The following is a 24,799-nucleotide window of genomic DNA, read 5'->3' on the forward strand; positions in this document are numbered from 1 at the left end:
AATGCGATTTCCATACATTTAATTTACTGCAGTGTTAAAACCCTTTTCTTTAAAGAAGTGGTTTACTAAGCAAATCTCTCCCAGACTGCCTTCCTGGCAACAAGAACTTAGAACAACAGACATGCAAATATTAAGAAATTCTAATCTTTGATAATCGAATACAAGTAAATTTGACCTTTCTCATTCTGTGAGTTCGTCTATTTTGGTGCCTGGATTCTAAAGTTAACACTACAGAGAAACTATAAACTGTATTTGTTTGTTTAAGAGCTAACAACATTGTGTTATATTCATTTGGAATTTTAAAGTCTAGTATATGGAGAATTTAAGTGTTCGCTAGTTAACGAGTCATAAAATGGGGGTGGGTTAATAAGAGATAAAATTTTTAACTATTACATAGTGTCTAAAAGTAATTTGGGTTTTTTTTTTAAATACTGTATATCATAAAGCTTTAGGATCGTTCTTAAATATTCTGAAAAAGAAAGTTTGCTCCTGTATTTGTATTTATATTACTTTAAATGTTACATCCTCCAAGGATATATGCAGTTGCTAAATTCTGCAAGTCCTCCCACTAGCAAAAGTACTAAATGGAGATCACACTTTCATATGATTCACATCCATTCTGTTGCCATGGGTTACTGCACTCATCCTCCTGGACCACTAAAAACCTAGAAAAAACTATAAAGGATTGTCTCAGTGATCCCACTATGGGGAAACCACAAGGAGAGTTCTTTCTTTCTTTCTCCCCCAAATCAAAGATTTTATAAAATACATCGGACGTACTCTAAACCAGTTAACTCACTCTTTATAAAAGATAGTTCGTTTACCCAATTTTAACCATCGATTTTTTTTAAATCATATTCATCAAAATTCCAAGTTCATCGATTTCTTGATTACCTTGGACTTAATCCTATCTTACATCATCCAGACGTATATAACTCCTCCTTTTTGACCCCTGATAGCGTCATTTTAAATTACTGTGGTGCGTACTGTCAAATTATTCCATTATTTGGATCCTCGCCGACTAGGATGCTCAGAATAACGTTCAGTGTAAACTCTTATGAAAGCAGATGGCGAAAGTTAGACTGCAAGAAACCTCACGTTTCTTCAGCAGTTTTTCATAACAGAAAAGGCAAAGAAGGGGACAAGAGAGAATGAGTCAGCAGAAGAAAATGGATTACAAATGAATGGAAATTATGTTTAAGTGGGGGGACTTCTTTCCATTTGAGGTTTTGCTTTTTGTGCCAAACAAGTTAAGACCTAGGAATTGTGTCATCCCAGCGACTTCATCTCCTGCGAGAATCAGGGATGCTCACTGCCTGACGGACAGTTCCCGGTAACACCGGGCCCGTTAAGACGGCGGAGGAACTCACAAAGGGTGGATGAGAAACCCCCTCTAACACTCTAAGAAGAGGAAGAGTAAGAAAAGGCAGCAGAGAAATACTGCAGCCATAGCCCCCAACACCCAGCAATGCCCTGCCAGATTTTAGGAAACTTGAGCAAGGCAAGACAGCTCTGAGAACTTCCGCCGGCAGAGTGGGGTCTTTTCAAATAACATCCACAAATACTTGGATTTGTCAGACCCATTAGAACAGGCAGGGACTCTAAACTCTTTCCTCCTCTCCCACAGCAAGTGCATGATGAACCCATGGGGTAGTGAAAGAAAACATTTAACATTTACTTAAAAACCAGAAGCTAATTTTACTACCAGTTAGCATGTAGATTAATAGCAGAGTACATACAAGAGTTAAAGCGCGCGTGTGTGTGCCTGAGTGCGTATGTGTGTGCCTGAGTGTGTGTGTGTGTGTGCGTGTGCCTGAGTGCGTACGTGTGTGTACAAAATCTCAGTTTTGTCATCTGTGATGCTTAAAATATTCATTAGTGGCTGCCTCCCAGCGTTGTTCGGAGGACCACATGAAGTCATTCTCACCGCTGGCTGGTACCAAGTACCTGCTCGATGAACAATGGTTCCCTTCCTTGGGGGAAAGGCTCCTCTCTGTGTGGACGTCTCAGGAGCACACCCTTTCAACTTGATAGGAAGTCTGTTCGCACGCCCAGGCCCTCTGACCTCGGGCCTCCCACCACCAGGCTGAACAGACACCTCCTGGGGCCCGTCTACACAGCATTGTATGCAGTGTTGGCCACACCCATCATCGGCCCTCACCGTCAACCCCAACCTAATGACATCATGACAGAGAACGTGCTCTCACACCTCCGGCTGCATCTTGACAGTGGAAACCTTCAGTCCTGGCCCTTCGGATGGTAAACCATCACTTATTATGCCTTTGGCCTCCCAAACAAATGTGCTTTGAAATTCTCCACATGTTTAAACCACCCATACCAAGCAGAGTACAGCATATGGGAAAACAAGATCTCCAAAAACGATGTTTTCACCAACAAAAGCCAAGGCTTTCTGTCATCCTGTGGAGCTATAATTAGAGAAGGCTTTTAAAGTTCAATCAGTTGGCCGTACCCATATAAGGCAAGCTACTGAGTGTACTTGTGGTTCTTCTTGAGGTTATTTTCCCCCGGACTTTAAGGAAAGGAGAAGTGGGGTGGAGCAAAGTGTTGAAAATGAAGAGGATCCCTCCCAAAAAAGTGGGAAGCTCTGAGGTCCCAAATCCTGGCCGGCCAGCGTTTGCACGTCTACCTCCAAAGCGAGGTGGCAGCTTTGAAAGCTTCGGAGGAGCGGAAACCCTTCCTCCTCCCCCGGCTCCGGCTGTCATCCCAGAGCCCCAAGTCCTGCTGCCAAACCATCTGCTCTAAGGAAAGCTGCCGAAATATTAACACATGTGAAAAGCAGCTCCCAAACTGTAGCCCCCCTTTCCCCAACCCAGGGGGGCAGGCCGACTTGAGATTCCACGGGACCATCGCTACTTCCTAAAACTCACCGAAGGAGGAAAAGGCATGTGGTTTGGAGGAGAGACGCCACTGGGATGCACAAAAGACCGTGAAAGAGGGACACTTAGCCTCGCAGCTCCCTTTCTCACACTGTGTTTCTGCTCATGCAAACACATGCAAACACACGGCTCACCCATCGGCTCAGAAGAGGCCTTTTTTCTTTACCTTCAACTGAAAAGTCAAAACAAGTATCTCTGATTATACGGGGCACCATATCCCTGACTTCAGGTGGAGCCAAGTTCTCCTGGATTTATATCTCAAGGGAATAGTGAATACACAATGATTCTCTACCATTCTTCCTAAGATGGAAACCCAAGGCCAAGCGGGCCCATGTAGGGAAATGAATAATTCTGTGGATTTCTTAGAAGATCACATACCCAAATCGATAAGTAATGGAATATTTGATTTGGGATTAACTGAGTTCCAAAGTATAAAAATCAGATTTAAAGCCAGTTTTAACTCTACCCAACCCTGGACAAAGTGCCTGCTGTCTGTCACCCTTGGTCTCCATCCTCAGTTGTAAAATGTTCAGGGATGAGTCACTCTTGCAGAGCTGTGTCCCCAAAGAACTAATAACACCACAGCGAAAACGTCCTAAGTTCTCACTGTGTGTCAGGCGCTGCGCTAACTACTTTTAAATGCATTTGCTCATTTAATCCACACAGCAACTATAAGTTACTCTTCTGTCCTCATTTTGCAGATGAGAAACAGAATAGATTGATCATACACATTGCCAAGATTACACAGCCAGCACGTGGGTGCCAGGACAGATGTCTTATTTGACTTCAAAGCCCCAAATCACGAAGCTCTTCCACTATATACAGGCAGTTTGTGAACAGAAGAAGCCACTATTGCAAATATGGAAAAATCCACCTGACACCATGACCATCCCCGCTGTTCAGCTCTTCTGGGCATGTCCAGTCCCTGGCTAAACAGACTTTAAAAAAAAAACAACACCACTTTTTTTTAAGTTTATCAACAGCTGTCCAATGTCTTCATTATAAATAACCAGTTAGCACGCATGCAGGGAGAAAAACCAAATACTCCTTTCAACTATTTTAAAACAAATCAAAATGAAAATTCAAATGAGTTTATTAGGTTCACAGGAAACCCTGCTATAATTATAAACTCCAGCACCTAATCTAAAGTGATGTCTTATCTTAGAAGCTTGGTGGATTCCAACAAGCTCTCTTGTTTTATCATTTCACCAAAGATCTCTGATGGAATTTTTAAAATCCCAAGACAGAAGCTTATACATGTCCAACCTGGTGGATACCTGAAATGCCCCAGTTTATTCCTTTGGCCCAGGGGAATGGGTCAGGGTCAGCGATCAGGCCTCTTATCACCAAACCCCAGGGTACTAACTATGAAAGCAGTTAAAGAAAGAAGAGAAGTACAGAGGTCAGAGATTTCACTGAAACTATCAGGAATGTTAGCAAGACGAGTCCCCAGAGCTGTACATTTAAGCTCCTACTGCGCGCCTCCTTCATGCCCAGCCCTTGCTAGAACAAAACCAAATGAGACAAGAACCAAGTTTGCAAAGAGCTTACAGTCAAAGGAAGGAAGAGACAGGAAGATGATGACGATGTGTTCGAGGATGCCACGGGAGCACAGAGAAGCAGCAGCTCAATCAACGTGCCATCAGGCCAAAGAGGCTTCCTCGAGAACCAATACTTGAGCTGAGTTTTAAACACTAAGTGGTAGCTGGGTGCGAGGGAGAGGGAACTAGGGTGTTACTAGGGAGGGAGAAACAAGGGCTCCCAGCTTTTACAAAAGAAAGGCAGTATGGGCGGGTGCAACTGTACGTCTTTGTGTAGCTTATATGCCATTTCTTCTTAACATCATACTTTGAAATGAAAACTCTTGAGATCCCTTTGAGAGTCATTCTGTTTGCTTCCTTTCGGGTGCTTTGTTCGTATGCGACAGAAATCAACACAGTGCTTCACATACATTAATTCACATAATGCACCCAGAACCTTGTGGGTACATACCATTCTTATTCCCATTTTGCAGGTAAGGAAACTGAGGCCCTAAGGAGATAGGTAATGTGTCCAAGTTTACGCAGTGAGTACTGGAAAGACTGGATTATGAAGCCCTCTGGACTACACCTCTGCTCTAAAGCCCTGTGCTACATAGCCTCTCAGGAAAGGAAGTAACTGGAAAGTATTAGGAACTGAGGATGGCAGGGAGGCCAGCAGACCCAGGCTGGCAACTCTGCAGCCAGAGCCTCTTCGGCGAGGGCTCCTCGGCAGCCGCGTCAAGCACAAACCCTGCAGCCAGCACCGCCAGCACTGCCACACACGGGACACTGCCTGCGGAATGCCATCTTGCTACCACACCAGCGCCACCCAAGGAATCTGGCTCACAGCCCCCACTACCCTTGCAGGGCCCTACTCTGTCCTGTAAGCACCAGATGCAGGGTCTGGAAGGGAGGATGTGACTGACGAAACCCAGCTCACGAGCCCATGTCCAAGATGCACGCGGCCAGACAGCCATTCCATGGCAAGGTCGGCATCTACATGGACAAATGAGGTCCTGCCTCCCGTCAGCATCCATAAGGTAGGTGTACTGGTTTCCAAGGACTGCTGGAACAAAGTACCGCAAACTGGGTGGCTTAAAACAAGAGAAATGTATTCTCTCACTGCTCTGGAAGCCAAGAGTCAGAAGCAGGACTGTTTCCATCGGGAGGTTCTGGGCAGAACCCATTCCATGCCCTTCTTCTGGATTCTGGCGGTGGCCAGCAATCTCTGTACTGCCTTGGCTTGTGGACCCATCTCTCAGATCTCTGCCCCCACCTTCACAGGGACTTCTTCCCGTGTCTGTGTCTCTTTTCCTTTTCTTATAAGGACATTAGTCATATGATTCAGGACCCACCCGACGCATGTATGACCACATCTTAACTTAATTCCATCTGCAGAGACCCTATTTCCAAATAAGGTCATATTCAGGGCTACCAGGAGTTAGGACTTGAACACATCTTTTAGGGGGCACATTCAATCCATAACAGTGCGGAATTACACAGATAGGGGAAAAGGGTTCAGATGTCGGGCAGCCAAAAAAAAGACAAATATTCGCTGCACCTCAATTGCTATAGGGGCCTTCATTTCGTCTAATAACGAAATAAATTATTTCAAAGCGAGAGTGGGATATGCCGAAAGCAACAAATAGTCTAGTAGCTCTCTTAGAGAAATCAGCTAGACAGGAATTTGCAGTCAGGGGGAGGTGGGGGTGTTAATTAAAAAGCTAGAAGGTCCCTCCCCTGGAACTATGACCCTCAGAAGAAGACGGCCAGGCACAGGTCCTGCTACCTTTAACGCCCACAGGCACCTGCCAAATGTTTCTCTTTTATCTTCAAAAAGAGAAAAGTTGGCCTGGAGGGGCCATCATGGATTTAAGGAGAAAGATAAATGGAGATTTTAACAGTGTGTATGGGTTACCTAAGCCATCATTTTTCAACTGAATCGGTATATGACAGATGTTTGAAATATACATTATTTACGTAGCTGGTCTAGTCTTTTGTGCTGCTGCCCGCATAGCTCTAAACGCTTTTCAAACCTGACTACAGATATCAAAAGCATATCCCTTTTATCAACAATACCATAGCTTCTGAGTAAATGCAAACACTAATCAAACAAATCCAAGAATTAAAAAGCACTTTACTTTTAGGGGAAGGGAGCAGATCTAACCTTGAGTCTACAGGTTTTCCAAAACCCAAGTAGGACTCAATGTTAATGGAATCCAACTGACCCTCCATCTGCTGGAAATAAAAATAAGCAAGTCATCTGTCCCCCTCTACGAAGCGGAACATAAAGTACAAAAGCTAAGCTATTCCCGTGTTCTCACTAACACCGCTAAGTGGCTGACCTCCAGACTATACATGGACTCTCTACCGGTCACGTGTGTGCCTTTTCTGCTTGGACAACCAACCCGTTACATCCAGCGTGGAACTCATCATCTGCTTCATTTCCCCCAGCTTCCTGGTCATTTACTGCAGTCTTTCAACAAAAATCTCTGATTCACCTTTCATTTTTTCTCACCTCTTCAATCCAGTCACTTACAAGGAACAGCCAGGCCCTTTGTCCTCACAGATGCCCCCTTTGCCCTTCACCCCCATCCCTCCTTGCTTGGCTGACATGGGATTTTATTGTGAGGCATGAGTACCGCTCAGGTATGTGAGGGCATTTTAGGTGGTACCTGGTGGAATTTTTTTTTTTACTGAAATAGTAATATATTCAAGTTAATGGGCGCTAAAAAGGTAACTGCCAAATGAAATCCATAACTTCATATAAAATAAACAATTTTCATTTTAATTCATTTAAATACATAAGTGGGTAGAGTTAAAATAAAAATTAAGTACATAACAGCACAGATGGTGTATGACATGGTTAAAAAGTCCTTGAGGGCGGCGTGCTAATCCCAGCAGTGCTGGAAAACACTGCTCTGGGGTGGTCCCTCATCACCTTACTGCTTGATCACCTCTGTCTGCTCAACCACCTCCCAGCTGGTCTCCTGGCCTCCCGACTCTCATCTCTTCCATCTATCCTGCAACCCATGGCCAGACACCTCTTCCTAAGATGCTCCTTTCATCATTTCTCTCCCAAACTCACAAATCTAATTGCTACCCCATAAACTCTGAATTCCATCTACATTTCAAGATCCCACCTGAGCTAGCTACATGTCATTTCTAGTTACAACCCAAAGTCACAGTATGGCAAATTTCACATAGATGTTTTCCTTTCCAGCTTCATGCTTTGGTTCATACTGCTTCCACAACCTTCCCCCAATCCTCCTTCTCTGTCTCTTCAAATCCTACCCAGTCCTTTAAGATGCAAGTCCTACCTCCAAGCAGCCTTTTTTTTTTTTATTGACATCTCTTCTCTAAACTCCTATTCCACTTAAACTAACCCATATCAACCACCCCACTTAACTCTTGCTTATATCCTATTTTTCCTGTTTTATTTACTGCTCTCTAATGGCTGACTCATTGAGAGCTGGTCCTACCAACCATAATAGGAAGTCCTTGAGAGTCCACGTACCTCGATACACACACACACACACACACACAATTATCTTCCATAGTTATAAAAGGATGACTCACATTAGAAGTTCAAGACATCTCTTCAACCAACTTTTTTAAGACAAGCCATGTTTTATTCATTCATCCAATAAACATTTCCTGAGTCCCCGACATGTGCCAAGCTCTATGGTTGCTGATGAAATAGAGATGTGAGTCAAACACATACTGCCACTGAGGAACTCACCGGCTAGTAAACCCATGGTACAACAGAAGGTCACCAAGTTGCCGAAACACAAGTACAAAACAAGTGTCATGTGAGTGATTTGCTCTAGAAAGGACAGGAGTGTGTGAACTTGTTCTGGAAGGCTTAATAAGATCTCCAAATATCAGACCTTTAAAGATGGGGAGCACATTCTCAGCAGTGTGACACAAATGACACAAGGTACAAAATGGCAACGAGGCACTGCTGAAGGTAAAGAGTTTCCAGAGCCTGGAGTACAGGGTGCTGGGAAGAGACAGAAGAAGAGGTGGGAAAAGCAGGGGAGGTCACGCCATGAAGAACTTTGGTCTTAGACTTCATCCACAGGCATGAAAAACAGTGAAGAGAGATGAAAAGTCATATGACCAGTTTTGCTTTAGGAGGGATTAAAAAAAATAAAAAACAAAGCCCTTCTGGGCACAAGTAGCCCATGAACTGGACACGGTCAGTTTGGAAGACACTGCCACAGAACACACGAAGATGTGAACAACAGAGATGAAGAGGGAGGGGCAGATTTTAGAAATATTTAGGTGGCAGAAATCAATGGGATCTCCTGGCCAACTGGTTGCGCATTCCGATGTCACATAAAAACAGTCCAGGGATTAACTACGTAAGGAAAAGTTTACTACCTACTTTAAAAAACACCCATGTCATTTCTTTCCTGTGTTACTGTGGCAAAAGTTAAGTTTGCGCTGACTATAGTCTATATTCTTACAAACTACAAGAACCTCCACTTCAAACCTGAGACATTAGGCAGCACACAGTTTCCATGACTGATCTACAAAAGCCTGTCCTAATTGCCAAAGTCAGCATCTGATCCCACTGGCAAGGATCCAATGGGATTTTGTTCCTTGGTTATATCTGCACTCAGCATAAGCAATCTTGTATCAAAGAACATAGCACTGTCTGAACTGCCCTAACTCTCTGGGGTATAGAGAATTTAAGCCATGGTTGCTCCGGAGGTGCAAAAAAAATGCTAAGGTTTTTATACAATATACTCAGATTCCTTTTTTCAAATAAAAACATTCACAAGAGTGTAAAAGATACTGAAATACCAAGAGAGGTGACCTTTTGCAAGCACATTCGCCTTCTCCCGGAAAATAAAGAATAAAGTCATTCACCACCAAGTGTAATATTCCTCACTTCCACGGGCCTGATGAAAGGAGTCAACGCAGGTAGTTTCAAATTAAAACACAGTTAGAGCAGCGAGGCTGAAAATGGATCTCTACAAAGAGGGAAAAGGAGGCGACAGGATGCTGTTTATGAAAACTTGCACATGATCGTGATCTGCCAGGGCTGTGTCCCTCGTCCCCCTGCCCCCCTGTTAGTTTGGTCACCAGGACCAGCCCTGATGCAGACACTTAATGTAACATCTGGGGATGACAGGAAATAGGACCTGACTGCAAAACAAGCACTGTTCCCACACAGCCCCCAGCCGGAAGCATATGACTCCAATAAATAGAAAGGGCAAAGGTTATTTCTAACGATTTCGGGGTAAGTGCTTAGAAATCCCGAGCTTGCTCGTTATGGAGCCCAATTCTGTCATGGATACGTGGGCCAGGAGGACCCGTTACAGACGGGGCGGGGCCCTGTTACTCGCCAGGGACGCAGCTGGTTTGTGGCAGGCCCAGATTAGAACCTCGGTTGTCCATCCTCCACTCCCAGCAAACTCTCACATCTCTTAAAATAACAGAACATAAGGAACTGGGACACGCAATCAACTGTGCCCCAGAACTCGTTTCTATAAAATGAAAACTAATAAACTCATCCAGGTGGCGTCCTGACCATTCCTCCTCGCTGAGTATATTAGTTAGATCGGCAGACAAACTGGTTTATATTTTCTTAAAATGTCAGTTTGGGGCATGTGTTTTTTCTCTTTTCTTTTCAAATCCTTTAAAGCCACAGTATTAAAACTGTCTACTTTATTGCTGTAAAATGACAAGCATCCATCTCAAAGAACCATGCTTTTAGGGGTGTCTCACTCACAAGGGACATCTTTTATGAACACGCTCTGTAGAATCTTTATAGTGGGAAAATCACTTTCCAATCTTGATCAAACTTGGTGGCAAGGCATGTGCAATATAAAGACGCAGCCATCCCTGGGGCTGGGGGAGAGGAGAGTGAAAGAAGTTAAAAGTTAGCAGCATCATTTGTATAAAGAGGTCACAATTCACACGGTCCTAACAGAGAAGGTTCTAACGCCTTCATCAACAAAAGGTTCGGTGCCCTGAAAATCATTTCATGGAAGTGGGAGAGCACGTTTTCATGTATAAAGCCCTAAGGATCATCCAGATATTTCCCTCTTTGTGGGGAGTTTTACTTTTATCTCTAGTTAATTAATAGCATAATTTCTAGTTTCAGAAACTGGAAGAGTGATCGCACATGCATTTGGGCTAACCCTGTTTCTTGTTCCGATCACAGATACACATTTTATTATTCATCTTGATTTGAACAAAAGGCAAGATTTTTCCCCCTTCTGTCCAGAAACTCCTTTTGGGAAATTAATATTCAAGATGAATAGTGAACTCACCTCGTAGCCTGTGAACTTGCTGGCTGCCAAGAGGCCCGTGAGTTCTTGGGATGATTTTCAATTTGGTAACATGAATTGGGGGCTTCAACAGTCATATATGGCATAGTCTTCAAGACTTAAAGTTTCAGAATTCTCTAACTTTCTGCTTGCAAGATCTCTTTAAGCCTTATATGTGCCCATTCTAACCTCTTGAGCTTAAGTGTAGTTTATCCTGAAGGGGCATGAAAAAGCCAAGGCTAACTGTCAAGCCTGTTGCTGTAAATCACATTTCAAACTGATAATTACTTATTAGTGGAGAAAAGACTGTTTGAAAAGGTGCTGTCTCATTCGAAAGAGATTATGGAATGCCTATAATTTTGCCTTAAATAAACAGAGTTGAACTTGAAGTACCCACTGTGTGACAGGTAGGCCAGACCAGAAGGACGACTATTAAATTTTTTCCAAGGATCTCTCCTTTTCTAAAGTTTTTTCTTTGAGTGATTTTTCTCTTTGGGGGAGGAGATTTCTAAAAATAGTCTCAACTGAAGTTATTTTAGGTCCTGTCGTACATCTCTGAAGAGGCTTATCTTGCCCTTTTAACCCAACAACAACAAAAAACTCTTTCTCCTGAAAATGAAGTATGATAAATACTAGTGGTCATTAAGCCGAATGACTGGACAAACAGGAAGGAGAAATATGAAAAGCCTCATGTCTTTCTAAGCCACTTCATTTTCTATTTCATTTTATGTGACAAAGGATCCGTTTGTACCCAGAGTCACTAACTTAATACAAGCGGATTTCCTTGACATTTCTTAAGGGGAAGAGCACTTCCCGCAAATGATCTCAAAGCGTCTCAATATGCCATCTATTCCGATCAACCCTTATATTTGGAAAGGAACCATATTTGAAAAGGAAATTGATAAGATACTCCCACCCTCCCCACCAAAAGATGTGTATGAGAAAGGTTCCACCTACTCTCCCAGCATTCATTGTAGGGGTCTGTCTTAATATTTACTGTCTCCCTCCATTCGCCCCAACCCCTTTTATTACACGTATTAGCTAATAATTAAAATAAAGAATAAATAACAGCCATCTATCCTTGGACAAAACCTAATTATATCCAACCCTGCAGCCCCATGAGAATGAAGCAAGGCGGGGAGGGGGGCAATTTCATACAATGTTGAATGAATAACATAGCTCTTCTTTTCCCACTTTTTGGTTTTCTTTTCTCAGTAGTAACCTAACATTAAATTGGCATAGAAAACCACCAACCTGAAACAGCTGATCCTTCCCACTCACCAGAGGACCAGCTTACCATCTGCAAGTCAAGAAATGAAATAAGAGGATCCAAGAAAATTAAAAGCTTCTTCCTCAAGCCCTTAGAAAGAAAAATGCCTTGCAAAACCCAGCAACCAAAGAGAAGTTCTTGAGCAAAGAATGAAATGTGATCATGGTGAAGCTATGCCAAAACAGATAAAAAATAAGCTCCAGGGGAATGTGCCTGAAATCATTCAAGAATCTTGCAGGTTTGTTGAAGAAATTATGGCCACCTGCCCTCCCATAGCCTCACATTTGGTGTCAGTACTGATTCCAGAAGAGGGGCAAAACAGAGGGGGGACTCTTGAGGGCAGAAGGCAGGCATTCAAACCCTAAACCTAGGAAACCTGGGATTATCTGAACATTCCGTGCAGACAAGGGCTTACGTGCGTATGTGTTTTGAGGTTACGTCTGGATTTAGAGGTATTTCAAAATTTACTGTCATATGCCTGAAGAATATAGCCACCATAGCAGTGATTGACTTAAATTGCTAACATATAAACTGGAGTTGTCACTTCCTTTACAAATTTGGCTTTTCGTGACAGAGAAAGTCAAGGGAGCCTTACCGCCAAAATACTACATCCCTATGTCACCAGGTTTTGCAATAAAAAGATGGTGATTTTATTTAGATTTTATATTCGCGTAAATGTGGTCACAAGACATTTCTAAAGCATGAGATACTGGCCTCAGTTTCTTTTTAAACTTACTGTTTTAGAAGAAAGACTGCACAGCTAGACTTTAAGTACCAACTGCAAGCTTAAAGCACTCTTCCCAGTTAAGACAGGACTTAGAATTATTTGGTAGAGGATGTGTTTTCAAATATAATCTCGGTTCTTCCATTACATTGTGTTTAGAAGAAAATCAATTCTTTCAGAATGAAAAACAATTAAAATTGGTGTCTTACACATCATTACATACAAGTGGTCAACAGCAAGTTAAGGAGAAAACAACGAGTTTCACAATTTTCCTCCTTCGGCATTTCAAGTATTTTATCCCTGAGTTCCCGATTCAGAGCAAAGCCATTCCGTTGTATTTCAGAAGGGAACCAACTGGCGCCTTCAGAAATGCTTCTACGCGTTTTAAGATGAAATCTTTTTTGAAGTCTTCATCCCCATTTACCATTTTGTTTGTCCTTCCTGTCTAACGTGCAAAAATCCAAGACACAGCCTCTATTCTTTCCACACAACCTAATTCAAAGCAATATATGTTAAATCCACACAGAATCCTGGGAGCATTCAATCCGCATCCACACAGTTCTCTGCGTGCAAATCCGACCAGCTTGAGACGTACGCCGACCTCTTCCCTGACTCAAACCATCCAGAACTGTGCATGGAACCTGTTCCCTTTGAAGAAAGAAGGTCTGTTTAAATACCCACTAGGATAACAACTGGCCACAATGCGGGAGCGAGCAAGCCCGGCACTGCAGGCGACAGCAGACGCAGGCGCTTCCCCAAGCTCAAGGAGGCTGGGCGCCCGGGTTTGCAGTCATTTATCTCTGCAGCCAAAACGCCCGGCACGTCCCCCTCCTTGATTTCACCTAACTAATAGCTCTCAAACCCCATATTGAGAGGGCCTGCTGTGGATCTTGCGGAGGTACAAAATGGTGGATGTGAGCTAATTTTTTTCCTGCTTTCCCCATAACTTATCGCATCCATCACCGCCCGGCCTCCCGGGGAAGCACCCCGGCCGCGGCGCCCCGAGCACGCCCCGCGGCCCCCGGGCCCAGAGACAGAAACGCGGTTACCAACCTGATGTCATGTAGCCCCGCGAAGCCTGGGGCGCGAAGGCCGCGGGGAAGCGCTTGTGCAGGCGGTAGTCCTTCTCGCTGCGGGACCTCATGCGGTCCGAGGCCCGGTCGGAGAAATCCGAGCTAGGCCAGGCTCGCCGCAAGGTTGTGCTCCGGGTCTTCTTCATGGTGGGGAGGGCGACCTGCTGCCCCGATCCTCGGGGCCTCAGCGCCGGGGCGCAGCGCGCGGCTTCATCCGTCTACGGCGGGCACGACCCGGGCGGACTCTGCGCGCATTTTCCCAGCCCCTCCTCGTCGGCGTCTACACCGCCAGCGGCGGGTCCGGCCCTCCCCACGCCCCCACACCCCCCCACGGCGAAGGCTCCGATTTTACACACGTCCCACAATGCATTACACTTCATTTGCAATCCGCCCGGCTTATAGCTTCCAGATTCCTGGGGGGAAAGGCACGTTAGGAGGCTCGCCGGCCAGGAGGAGGCGGGGAGGGGGCGGGTGGGGTGGGGGCGCCGAGACTTGCAGCGTGAAAGCAATGGGAGCGCAGACAATGGCCCGATTCAGCGCAGGAGTGTTTAGCCAACTGTGAGCCACGGCACAAAAGACCCAAACAAATGAGGAAGCCGAGGCCTCCGGGGCTGACCCGGGATCGGGCGCCCGGGAAGCCGGAGGGGCGGCGACAGACCCTCTCCGCACTGTGCAGCTCAGAGCGAGGCGTGGGGATGACAGTGTCCAAGTCGTGTCCCCCTGGGCCTATCAGCCGCGCGGCCCGCAGTCCCGGGCGCAGAGTGGCTCTGCCTCCCCTGCAGTCCTTGGGAGGCAATCTTCATTACAGAGGCTCGGATGGGGGGCGCGTGTGCACGGGATCCGAGCAGGCTCTGCAGTCAGCAGCTGCAGCAGGCAGGCTCCTGCCGAATCCAGGAAGAGCCCGAGTCGTCCTCACGACTGCGGCGCCTAGTCGATCTTCCTCCTTCCGAGGCTCAGGGTGGTGTGCGTGCATGCGTGTGTGTGTGTGTATGTGTGTGCGCGCGCGCGCGCCGACACGCATGTGCCCCCCTACACATGCATGCTCCTACTTACTGGCCGAGGCGGCGACGTAAGCCATGGCTGCCAAGGATGCGGAGCCTGCCGACCGACACCCGCATGGTGGCACCGCCGCTCAGCCGCGAGCGCGCAGAATGGCTACTGAAGGGCAGGAAGCCGGGAAGCCGCCCAGCCTCGTGCTAATCACCAAGCAGCCTTAAGTTAGAGCACGGATCCTGTCAGGCTTCTCATTTTCATGTAAAACACCCTGAGGCGGCGCTGGGACCTTGGCTGGTGCCCCAGCCTGGAGTCCGCGCTTGGATATTTACATATTTTCAGGATGGCGCCTCCCCCTCGAAGAAAGGGAGAGAAATCCCTCGGTGGGAATAGGGCGTTCGGCGGTGCCCTGCCTCGCCCACCTGCGCCAACCCGAAGTCAGCTAGAGCCGGGGGAGGGGGCGCCACTCGGAGCCCCTCCGACAGCCGCAAACGCCCGGGCACCTGGTCCACGCCGCCTGGAGAACGCAGTGGAGGCGGCTCCGGCTCTTCCTTCCTCTCCCCGGAGCACCCGGTGTCAGTCACTACCAGCCCGATAACCTGCATTCAGATCCACAGCCCCTTTACACCGCTCGCCTCTGCACAGCTGTTTCTGGTCCAACAACCAATCGCTAAAGGACAACAATGCGCGGGAGGGGAGGAGGGGGCGATGCGCCGCCCCGGCCGAGGCGCGGAGCCCGGGACGCCAGCCCGGGACGCGGAGGTCACGCCGAGTTAAAGGCGCGCGGCCAAAATGCGGCGAACCCCGACCACGCTGCGCTGCGGCCGTTTTTCCCGAAACGCTTATCTCCCGTTAGGGTTTCCAAAAATGCTTAGGTGTTGTAAACAACAAAATAAGTCCGATTTTCCATCTTAAACATTGCGTTTTGTTTTACGTTTTTGAGCTTTTTTTTTTCCATTTGTGAGGCTGCAACGTTCAAAATCGTGTTTTATGCTGTTTTTCGTATTTGCAGGTGCCAAGGTGCAGACAGAAATCTTTATAAGGCTATGATTTTATCAGGCTGGTACCGCAAAAAACAGCCTTCCCTCCACCAAAAAAAAGGGGGGGTTCTAAATGGTTAAGATTCAGCAGTTTTAGCAGGATTCGGTGCCATTCCAAGGCTTTCATTCTCTTGGGGAGGGGGAGGGGAGGGACAGCAAGGTTCTTGGAGAACCACGCAGAGCGGGGCGGGGTTTATGCCACAAATATTACAGAATCTAGAACTTCCATTCAGTATTTCAAGGCCTCCCTCTGCAACCTGGGGCCATTGTAACTGATCTCTCTCTCGGGATACCGCGGGTAAACAAACAAATAAAAATCACTGAGCATCATACAGAACTTGTATTTACACTGATCAAAATGTATTACTAACTGTAAACCAATTAGCTAATGTTCTGTGACATTTTTTAAAAGTTAGAAAAGGGTAGTCCCCCAAAAGGCACATTTTTGCTAAAATATCTTCTTTACTGTAGGAGGGCTGCTAAGAACAGAAAGACTCCAGCTTTAGAAGCTGCAGAAGATTCAATGTGTAAAGAATCATAAAGGCAATAAAACGTAATTGTATTAATGAATGCATGAGACATTGACATTTAGATATCTCAATCCAATTCAACAATTACTCAGTACCTCCCATGAGCCAAAAGTGGTTATATGAATGATTATTATAGTTATGACTGAAGGCTAATGGTGATTGCTGTGGCACCTGTAATACTTATTCATCCAGCAAATTATTACTGACTGCCTAGTATATGCTCTGATGGGTGCTGGCCAAACAGAACACCACATGCAGCTCCATGTAACTTTGGTCAAGGTAGTAAGCAAATAAATGCAGAGACTGTGTTCAGGTCTACAAACCTCTGTGAAAAAATGAGTTACTCTGACACCCACAGGATGTGGCATCATCCAAGCAAAGAAAGAGGGGGAAAGATGTTTCTGAAAGTGGGAACAGTACATGCAAAGGCCTCAGCTGAGGTAGGAAAGAATCTTGGCTTCTGTTGGAAGGAGTGAAAGAAGGCTAGTATAGCTGGAACTGGAGCATAAGAGGATGCATGTGATGAAGTCATGAAGGAAGCCAAGAGGCAGATCATGCAGGGACTTGCACGCCATGTTAAGAATTTTGAATTCTACTATATCATGTGAACACTGAAGGGTTTTAAGCAAAGAAACAATAATAATTTTAAAATTTCTGTATAAAAGGGGCTTAGAAGAGGGAATCTGTTTAGGAGGAGGGGTCAGCCAGGAATTATCTGGAGAGTAAGTTTGAATCACACTTGACATTAAAACAGAGAAAATATTCATTGCTCATGTGAAGGAATGGGGGTGGATTGATGGATATTTTGGAAGGAGAGCTCCAGCTCCAGTCTGCCACCTCTGAATGTGACCCTTTGCAGAGCAATGATATCATCCAGTGTCCATACACAACAGAATGTTCTTACAGCCAAAGCCAAACAACCAGACACAGAAGAATCAGGCAGAAAACGGGCTGGGTTAGCTGAACCAAATCAGATAGTAAAGTAGGAGAGGGAGGGGCACTTAAGTAATTTATCAATCCAAATTAGATGGCAACATCAGAAGAAGTTATGAAGGTAAGACTTGAATCTAGCAAACAACATTGTGAAACCAATCCTATGTAAAGTAAATAGACGTGGACTCCCCTGTCATCACAGCCACCGTTAAAATCAGACTCAGTGTGTCCATCTGTCCTATGGGAAGATTCACTCTGGTCACACTCAACCCTAGGTACCTAGTCATAGTTTCCAATCTCTCAGCCTATCTGAGACAATCAAGTATCTGGGTCGTGAGCTATCCATCAAGTAAGCTCAGTTGTGTAATCCCAGTTGTCAATACTAGGAAAGTTTAGAATTAAATAGAGAAACGATACAGCAAATCACTTTCACGGTATTCCTATTTTTTTCATCGGGCTTAAGAATAATTTATACATTTGGTATTTACATATTCAATAAATCAGAGACACTAATTAGATGCATATCTGCTCTGTGATTCTAATTCATATGTATACAGTTGAGCCTGAAACAACTAGGTTAATTCTACTATAACTTATAGTGGCCCTCCCATCCATGGTTCCTGGGATTCGACCAATCACAGACAGACCGTGAAGTGCGTAGTATTTACTATTGAAAAATACCCACGTTATCAGTGGAATCTGGTAGTTCCTGGTAGATGAGCTGTAATTGATTTTAGACCTGTAATTTTAAGTTGAAAGGTAGAAGAATTTTAACTTTGACATGTTCCTCATTTAAAACTTTGGTTTATCAGACTTACAAGAGTTGAGTGATTTAAGTGTCATAAGTATGTAAACTCCATGAGGGCAACGGGTATTTTCTGTTTTATTCACTGTTATTCACTGTTCTGCTCTGTTCAGAGTTGTGTCTCCGGTGGCTAGCAATAACTGGCACGGATGCGATGAGTAATGAAGCCTGATTAAGTGCCCTGACAGATTTGGTTTGAAGTCTTCCATAACTGCTTCTAAACGGGGCCAATTACTGAGTAAAGGGACTTCAGTCTTCGATGTGAGTTGATCAAGTATTTTTCAAAGGCCCCCTGAGAGTTACAATTTTTATTTTAGTATTTTTAAAATACCAAATTTACAACAAGAATACGATGAATCTAAAAACGTAAGGATATTTTGATTTTCTGATCTGTACCTCTAGTAAAGGAAAATTTGACATTTTTTTGAATTGTATCTCTGGTATACCGAACACTCACTTAAGACCTAAATACCTGTAAGTGATCTGTGCTGTGCACAGAAAGTCCCCCCCAGACATTAAAATGCCCACAGTGACTTAGACTGAGGATGTGACAGATTAGAGAGAAACTGAACTACTGAAGTGAGTAAAAAAAAGGTTGATATGAGTGAAATATAAACATAAGCATTTAAATAGAAGAGGTAACAGGTCTTGTAGCCTAGAGCAGGTGACTCCTGCTCGGCATCAAAAAGCTGAATGCTGGTGGGGCCAGTGTTGCTACCAGCAGGGAATCCTGACACTGTGGGTGCTGTTGAGCTGGCTAGCTGAAATACAGAGCATCCAAAAACCGGGTTTAGGAAAAAAGAAAGACAAAACATCCAGGCACAGCTAGAGTGTATTCAAGAGCTGCATTTAGCAGTGCCCAGCCCAGCCTGGGCCAAGTGGGGAAGTTACTGGGATGGAGAACAGAGTCCGGGGGGAAGGAGGGTACAGCTCAGTGGGAGAGTGCATGCCTAGCATGCATGAGGTCCTGGATTCAATCCCCAGTATCTCCATTTAAATAAATACATAAATAAATCTAATTATCCCCCCCCAGAAAAAGAATATTTTAAAAATACATATACATATAAAAGAATAGAGGCCAGAGAACGTACAAACAACCTGTGTCCATCAACAAATGGAAAAAGCCAACGTGAGGAAATTCTGACACATGCTACAGAGTGGATGCAACTTGAAGGTATCACGCTAAGCTAGACACAAAGAACAAATCTTGTATGATGCCTCTAAAATGAGGGACCTAGAGTAGTCAAATTCACAGAGACAGATACAGTACAGTCATGGCTGTCAGGACCCGGGGGGGGGGCACAAGGGAGGGGGAGTTAGTGTTTAAGGGGTACAGCATTTCAGTTTGGGAAGATGATAACGTCCTGGAGATGGATGGTGGTGATCACTGCACAACAACGTGAATGGACTTAATGCCATGGGACTGCACAAAAATAATAAAAATATTCAATGTACATCATACAAACTTTTAAAAATACAAAGAATAGATTCCAAGAAGCAAAGGCACCATAGGGGTGGCTTCGTGTGGACGGCGTGGAGGACAAGCTGTTGCCGGTTGGTCGTTTTCCATGCACGCACTGGGTGCACACACCCTCTCCTTTTTTATCTTTGAAAACAAAGGCCAATATCAGGTAGACCGAGAATATAAAACAAGCTCAAAAGTAAACTGGCAGGGTCCGATTCCACCCAGGCATTACTGGAAAATAATTCCTTCAAGGATACATTTCAATTTGTCAGGATTGAAAGAATTTTTTTCTAAGATTTTTTTTTTAAGTTTATAGATACCGAAGTTTTTCCTCTTTAAAGTGTATGTTAACAAACATGTTAAAACTAAATTGTGGTATAGCACAGGGAACTAAATTCAGTATCTTATAGTAACTTATGGTGAAAAAGAATATGAAAGCACATATACATATGTTCCTATATGGCTGAAGCATTGTGCTGTACACCAGAAATTGACACATTATAAACTGACTATATTTCAATAAAAAATATTTAAAATAAATACATAAAATAAACTTAAGTAATTGTATGCAAAATAAATCTGAGATATAAAATTGACAAAAAAAAACCCTAAATTTTGGTGATGGCTGCACAGTGATATAAATTTGTAAAAACACACAGAACACTTAAAAATGGTTGGATTTTATGGTATTCAATTATACCTCAATAATGCTGTTAAAAAAAAAAAAAAAACCCAGCCAGGTAGTGGAAGATAATGTGGAAAACTTAAAGACGGAAGCTAGAAACCCAAACAGGAGGTGACTGCCACTGTGCAACTAACATGATGCAAGTCAGAATTTGATTTCTTTCCTCAGATCCATTAGTAGCTACAGAATAATAAATAATGCCTTATGTTTGCACAGGACTCTACAGTTTATTGAGTCTCATAAGGTCTGAGGTCAGCCAGGTAGGAGTTGTTATCATAATTAAAAATGAAAAAACAAAGGTGCAAAGGCAGTAACTGATTTGCCCCAAGTCATACAAAGGTTGAGAAACCAGAATTCCTCTCTTGAGATCCTCAGCCTAGGATTTTTTTCTGCCCCGTCCTGCTGCCTCCGTAACTATGGCTGTGGGCAGTTCCTAGATTTGGCGTTATTTGTTCATGCTTTTGGGGAGTCTGAATGAAGTTCACAGAAATCTTTACATTGCTAGGGTAGCCTCCCAATTTCTAAGTTCTTGATAAGTTTTTCTAAACACACGTGCATGTAAAAGGGAAGACAAAATTCTTCGGATGATTTCAAATGACTCCCTCGGCTGGTTTATATAGACGGTGCATGAGATTTAGAGTTAAGTCCACATGCCTCCTTCAGACTAATCAATCTTGAAAGTCTTCTTTTCTCAATTCTGTTTGCAGGTCACCACAGACCCGCTTCCAAGCTAGTGAAAAACCACACTATAACATAGATGGATTCTAAAGGATGGATTTTTTTTTTGAACACGTGTTTTCCTGTAATCTAAAGAAATATTATACATGAACAATTAAAATCATACATGAACAAAGAAGCAAAACTCCAAGAGTTTCCTGTTCTGTCAAATTACAGTAATTTTTGTAAAGGGCCTGAGATAGTTAAATTCCTGACTCTGTTTAAAAATAATTACTTTAACTCCCAGCAAATTATCGGACTTTTACGTGATACCATTTAATAATCACTAATAACATTTTAACTTTAATACAGAATAAAAATACACAGATGAGAGTAATGATTTCTACTAAGTTCATTTAAAAGATTTTTTTTAAAACTTTCCTTCAATATTTCAAAATTTAAGTAATCAGGCTTATGTGTAATAATCTTCAATCTTCCTATTATTGTTCATTTGATATTTTAAAGATGCCATGAAACTTCTATTTCAAAAGCAGCTTGTAAGCTATTACCTAACAATCCTTTGCAGCAGCTTTCATTAGTTACCATGTTATTTATTATTCAACTAGGACATTTTTTAAAGTAAAAAAGATGCTGTTAATTACACTAGGACAAAACTCTTAACCAGAACCTTCCTGGCCAATCAGAAACATATGGTCACTCTACCTCTAGTGAAAAAGGCTAATCAAAAGTATTAAGTTTTGCTTTAAAAAAGGAACAAATAAATCTAAGTGAGGAGACAAGAAAAATTACCAGTAAGATCAGACATTTTAAAATGTAAAATAGTAGAATTTGGAAGTGTCTCTACCTTTCTCTTTCTCCTGATGAAAGGGGTGGAGACTCAAAGATTAGTGGCAGAAGTTTAATTTTTGGCAAGATATATATTGCATTGGCTCTGCTATGACCCCATTTACCAACACCAAAAATCGGCTCAGGAAATTGTATATGGTGGCAAATGCTTCCTGGAAGAAGATACACAATACAGCATAACCTGCGTTACCCAGACTTCCCCCCACCTTGTTTTCCCATTTCCCACAAATCCTAGAAATGGGAAAAGGTCAAACCCAAATAAGAAGCTACGAGAAAGACACAGAAGGCAATAAAGGAAACAGAAAGTTGAACCCAGACACCTGATGAAGACGCAGTTTTGTGACACCGTTTTCTTCCAAAATCTCGAGGGAAGCTGATTTCTAGAGAATATCTGATCTGATTTCCTGGCTCCAGACAACTTGTGTTTAAGTATCTCCAAGTTCTTGGAGGTAAGCCTTCCATAGACTTTTCCAGAGCCAGTACATATTTGCTAGACCGAGATTATTGAAGTTTCAGGCCTAAGGGAATACATCCATGTTTGGTACTGACAAATGAACGTCTTCATGGAGCCATCATCCATATGCTAATGAAGAGGCGGCATTGCAAGTGGGGTATTTTCCATTGAGACCCTGTAACACTTGAAACATAACGGGCTGAGATGAGAGCTCAGAAGTCTTAAGTATGCATCAGTTATGCCATGATAGACTATTACAATCACCACTACAATCTCAACAACTAAAACGTCAACGTTTAAGAGAAAGTGATTTTATGCACTTGCCAGAGTTCACAAATGACCAAGTTCAAGAGCCGCAGCACTGCACTGCACCCATGAGATCAGGGCCAACGGTTCCTTCCAGCTGGGTGCAGCTGCAGGTTTCCGGGAGGTGGCTCGCGGGTGGGCCAATGACAGGCAGACGACAGAAAGGAGGGGAGAGGCCTTGAGCCACATTGGAGGGACACAGTTCCCCTCCTCCCTGTCCCCAGAATTTTGCTAAGGCAAGGACTTCCCTGCCAGGATGTTGCTAAGGCAGGATGGTTTAGGAGTTCAACGTGAACCCTCTGGAACACATCTGTGAGTGAGTGTCTGAATCCCAGCATCTCCTCGTCCCAGCTGGACAACCTCAGACACACCCTATAAATGCTCTATTCCTCAGTTCTTCCTCTGTGACATGGGAAAAACTAAAGTGCCAATTTTTCCAGGGTTGTTCTGAGGATTAAATGAAATGTGTGCCTGGCAATTAGTTAGTGCTCAGTAAATGTTCATTTAATTCATTTTAATTAACACCCTATACCAGGTCCAGGGCTGAACACACTGACAACTTTTTCTGACTGTTAGGTCAGGTGGATCCCCCCCGGAAAGCTCAGAAAGTTCTTTATTATGCTATGTTAAATCATGTAAGTATCCTCTTTCTCTCTTAATCTCATTTTCTATTCTCTCAGTGATTACCCCGATATTTCAACCAGCATTACTGAACTTAAAAAAAAAATCTAAAATTAATCACTATTTCTGTATTGTCCCAAACAACACAAAGCCCCGAGAATGACTCAATTCCATACAGATATCGGCTCCCAGGTAACTGATGTCCACTTTCCTTCCTTCCTTCTTCCCTTCTTTCTTTCTCCCTGTCCTCGCTTCCCTCCCCCTCCCTCTTTCTTCCTTTTACTGTTTTAAATACTCAAATCTTGCTGCAATTTATGTTTACCAGTTTCCTTGCTCAGTAGGAACAGGCCAGTCACCCTGGGTCTGAGCTGCTAGCTTACTGGTACTGAAAGGTGGATGGAGCCGGATTTGTGTTTTATGAGATGGAAGAGCCAAGAAACGCTATGAAATATTTCACCTGGAAATTCATAGCGTTTTATTTTTTCAATCCGGAGGCTTTTCAGGATATATGGTCTGCTATATTGCTGGAAATGAGAGCAAGCAGCTCACTTTTTTTTTTTTTTTTGGTCTCTAAACAGGAAGAATTTCTTAGTAAGTATAAAATCTGAGTTTTTCACCCCAAAAAAGGAAAAAATAGAGAACACTAAAAGAAACACACACACATTCATGAAACCGAAGTTCCCAGCCGTCCTTTACCATTTTTCACAATCGGTCATATGTGACATGGTGATGGCCCCCCCTCTTTCTCTCCCTCTCCCTCCCTCCGTCATCAGTGGGCTGAAGGCCACTCAGAGACCTGCTGGGAGGACACTCCCTAAGAGGCAGCTGGGGGGAGGCCCGGGGAGGTGGGCTGGGGTGATGGAAGGCACACCAAGGCAGTCACAGGCTTCTGAAACTCACATCTTGCTTCTACTACTACCTTCCTCTGAAGGGGGAGGGTGTAGCTCAGTGGTAGGGCGCATGCTTAGCATGCACAAGGTCCTGGGTTCAACCCCCAGCACCTCCGTTAAAAAATAATAATAAAATAATAATATAAAATAAATAAACCTAATTACCTCTCCCTCCAAAGCAAACAAACAAACAAACAAAAAATTAAATTAAACTTCCTCTGGCACCTTGAGCAGGTGTCACGGAACGTCTCTCAGCCTGTGTTATTTCACCGACCAACCTCAAGGAGGTTCTGGAGGAGATTACAGCCCTGGTGCAGAACAGTAAGAGGGGGGGAAGAACACCAGAAGGGAAGCTCTGTGTCAGCCTTAACGATTCCTAACAGTCAAGTCACAAAACCTCTACAAGCCTCACCTTTAGAAAAGGTGACCATTGCATTCGATAGCAGCCGTGTCCCTTTTCTGGTTCAAACACCACAGCGTGCTGTTATAAAAGATAATAAATATGCATGCACTTTGAAGTCCCTGTAAAGCACTCTCACTGTTATAGAAAAGAGTTGATTAGGGCCAGGGTAATAATAAATACATGGTAAGTCATTTTTTCTGTTTCTTTGTGACTTTGAGATAATGATAGAGCAAGTCACAGTAAAATTTTGCTTTGGAACAACAGGAATAGTAAAAAGAAATTCTTGGAAACTCAGAATTGTAAGTTTGACACTATTGGCTATGCCAGTTTAATGCTAAACACCCAATTTGAAGTCAGACCTCAGTTAAAGTCCTGTCTCAGC

General features: G+C 43.8%; 1 protein-coding gene across 10 annotated transcripts in view; it reads right to left on the reverse strand.

The window, feature by feature from the left end:
- STOX2 (storkhead box 2) overlaps positions 1–24,799 on the reverse strand; it is a 174,276-nt gene that overhangs the window by 81,036 nt on the left and 68,441 nt on the right. The window contains exon 1 of one of the 10 annotated variants that reach the window (XM_006197975.4): positions 13,749–15,389. The exons of the other annotated variants lie outside the window; for them this stretch is intronic. Within the exon in view, the coding sequence (XP_006198037.2) occupies positions 13,749–13,914 (166 nt within the window). The 5' untranslated portion in view covers positions 13,915–15,389. Of the gene's footprint in view, positions 1–13,748; positions 15,390–24,799 lie in introns of those variants that run through there. 10 annotated transcript variants of the gene reach the window in all.

The sequence above is a fragment of the Vicugna pacos genome, chromosome 26, assembly GCF_048564905.1.
Source record: "Vicugna pacos chromosome 26, VicPac4, whole genome shotgun sequence".
Lineage (NCBI taxonomy): Eukaryota > Metazoa > Chordata > Mammalia > Artiodactyla > Camelidae > Vicugna > Vicugna pacos.